This window comes from Pterocles gutturalis, unplaced genomic scaffold (assembly GCF_000699245.1).
Source record: "Pterocles gutturalis isolate BGI_N339 unplaced genomic scaffold, ASM69924v1 scaffold20678, whole genome shotgun sequence".
Classification (NCBI taxonomy): Eukaryota; Metazoa; Chordata; class Aves; order Pterocliformes; family Pteroclidae; genus Pterocles; species Pterocles gutturalis.
Window position 1 is genome coordinate 1 of NW_010118556.1, and position 2,386 is coordinate 2,386.

General features: G+C 59.9%; 1 protein-coding gene across 1 annotated transcript; it reads left to right on the forward strand.

Moving 5' to 3' along the window:
• Positions 1 to 218: 218 nt before the first annotated feature.
• LOC104463802 (ephrin type-B receptor 3-like) lies at positions 219 to 1,349 on the forward strand (the record flags this gene model as incomplete). The annotated part of the gene is made up of 2 exons (XM_010076270.1): positions 219 to 283; positions 657 to 1,349. Coding segments are annotated over 2 exons (758 nt in total), but the record flags the coding sequence as incomplete, so codon positions are not given.
• Positions 1,350 to 2,386: the final 1,037 nt, after the last annotated feature.

A 2,386-nucleotide genomic window follows, 5' to 3' on the forward strand; every position in this document is an offset into this window, starting at 1 on the left:
CCAGGGACGCCTCGCTCTTCCTGTTCTCCTGACGGGAGAAATCTGGAGTCTGTCTGCACCGCTCCCCCTCCTCCCACCATGTCTCACCCCCCAAGTTGCTGTTTTCCGCAGAAATGTCAGCCTCGGCTCTCCTCTCCCCCACTCCTCCTGGTTTTTTTCCCCCTCTAGTCTTGGCTTTCGTCTACAATTACGTCTTTCTCTCCTCCTTCTCTCTCCAGAGACCCTGATGGACACAAAGTGGGTGACCTCTGAGTTGGCATGGACGACTCATCCAGAGACGGGGGTAAGTCTGGAGCCAGCCCTGGTCCTGATCTCCAAAGGGCACAACTGGTCCCAGCCCCGCGGGAATCGGGGCTGCTCGCCAGCACCTTGGCGGAGCCGGCTGCATCTTCCCCCTTCCCTCCTGTGCTTATCCTCTCGCCTTGTGAAACCATCTCCTCCTGACTCCGTGCCGGCAGAGCGGGAGCGCCGTGGTCCCTGTCCTGGGTTGTTCTTAGTCACCATGATGACCGGGAGGGTTGGGATGGGCGGAGGTGCAGCTGCTTCTCTTCCCTGTTGACTGTTGGCTGGTCCCCCCCACCCCGTGCTGTTCGCGATGTGTCCATGGCACTGATCTCTCTGGCTGGAAGTCTAACCCCCTCCCCTCTTGCTCACAGTGGGAAGAAGTCAGCGGTTACGACGAGGCCATGAACCCCATCCGCACGTACCAGGTGTGCAACGTGCGGGAGGCCAACCAGAACAACTGGCTTCGCACCAAGTTCATCCAGCGCCAGGACGTCCAGCGCGTCTACGTGGAGCTGAAGTTTACTGTGCGGGACTGCAACAGCATCCCCAACATCCCCGGCTCCTGCAAAGAGACCTTCAACCTCTTCTATTACGAGTCAGATACAGATTCTGCCTCTGCGAACAGCCCTTTCTGGATGGAGAACCCCTATATCAAAGTGGATACAATTGCCCCTGACGAGAGCTTCTCCAAGCTGGAGTCTGGCCGCGTGAACACCAAGGTGCGCAGCTTTGGCCCTCTCTCCAAGAATGGCTTTTACCTGGCCTTCCAGGACCTGGGAGCCTGCATGTCCCTCATCTCCGTCCGGGCTTTCTACAAGAAATGCTCCAACACAATTGCTGGCTTTGCTATGTTCCCGGAGACTTTAACAGGGGCCGAGCCCACTTCTCTGGTCATCGCGCCGGGCACCTGCATCCCCAATGCGGTGGAGGTGTCTGTACCCCTGAAGCTGTACTGCAATGGCGACGGCGAGTGGATGGTACCCGGGGGAGCGTGGACGTGTGCCGCTGGGTATGAGCCAGCCATGAAGGATACCCAGTGCCAAGGTACGCATGTGGCGGAGTGACCGTGGCTCTTGTCCCCACGGATGCGTTGATGTGGAGGAGGTGGTTTTGTGTTGAGCTTGGTGTGTTTTTGGAGGCTTGGGAGCTGGGCAGGCTCCCTGAGGAGGGACCAGGGTGGTATCTCGGAGGACTGGTCACAGTTTGACTCAGCATCTGGAAGCCTTAAACCCTTCATGGTCCGGACTGGCACGGTGTCTCCTGTGACACGCTGGTTAGCATCAGCCAGCGCTGTCCTCAGCGGGATGCATCTCCTCACCAGGAGCCGTGGCTCAAGGCATGGTCCTCAGCGGGGATCCAGCACGTTTAAGCCCCAGAGCGTTACCAAAACCTGCCTCTCCCCCCTGCTGCTGTGTCCAGCATCTGCCCTCTCTCCCTGCGGTACTTGTGGCTGGGGCGAGCGATTGTTCCCAGCAAGTGTGATTTCACGCTGCTCGTGTGGAGGCACTCGGAAACCCCGGTGGTGTGCGGGGCCCCGCTGCGCTGGCTGCGGGAGAAGCCGTGCGGAAGCCTGCGGATGCACACACCCCCTGCCAGTGCTGAGGGCTTGCAGCAGGGAGGGTGGGGAGCAGCACAAAGGCAGAGGAGCCAGAGCTCCCTGTCCAAGCTTGGAGGGGAGGGAAGAGCATCCTGTACTCGGAGATCCTGGGGATGGAGAGCCAGTCTGGGTGGCCGGATAGCCCTGTGTGGGTCCTGCAGCAGCCGTGCTCTCCCACGTTAGCTTTGATGTTTCTGTTTCACCCTGGGTTGCAAGTATTGATAAGGAGAAATCTGCCTTGGATGGATGTTGCTTTTCCTTGGGGTGATTTTGTGCTTGGGAGCCATCTCCAGCACTCAGGACCCTGCCCTGGGGTGGCTCAGGTTTAGTGCAGAAAGATCGCTGCTCCCCTTGGCCGGAGCCGTTGCGCAGGGAGCAGGATGCTGGCTGGGCCCGCAGTGCTGGATGCCTCGTGCTCGCTGATGACGGGATGCTTGGCGCCGGCCGTTTGCTCTTGGCAGGGGCAGTGTGATTTGGGACGGCCTGTGACGTGGGGCTCGGGCC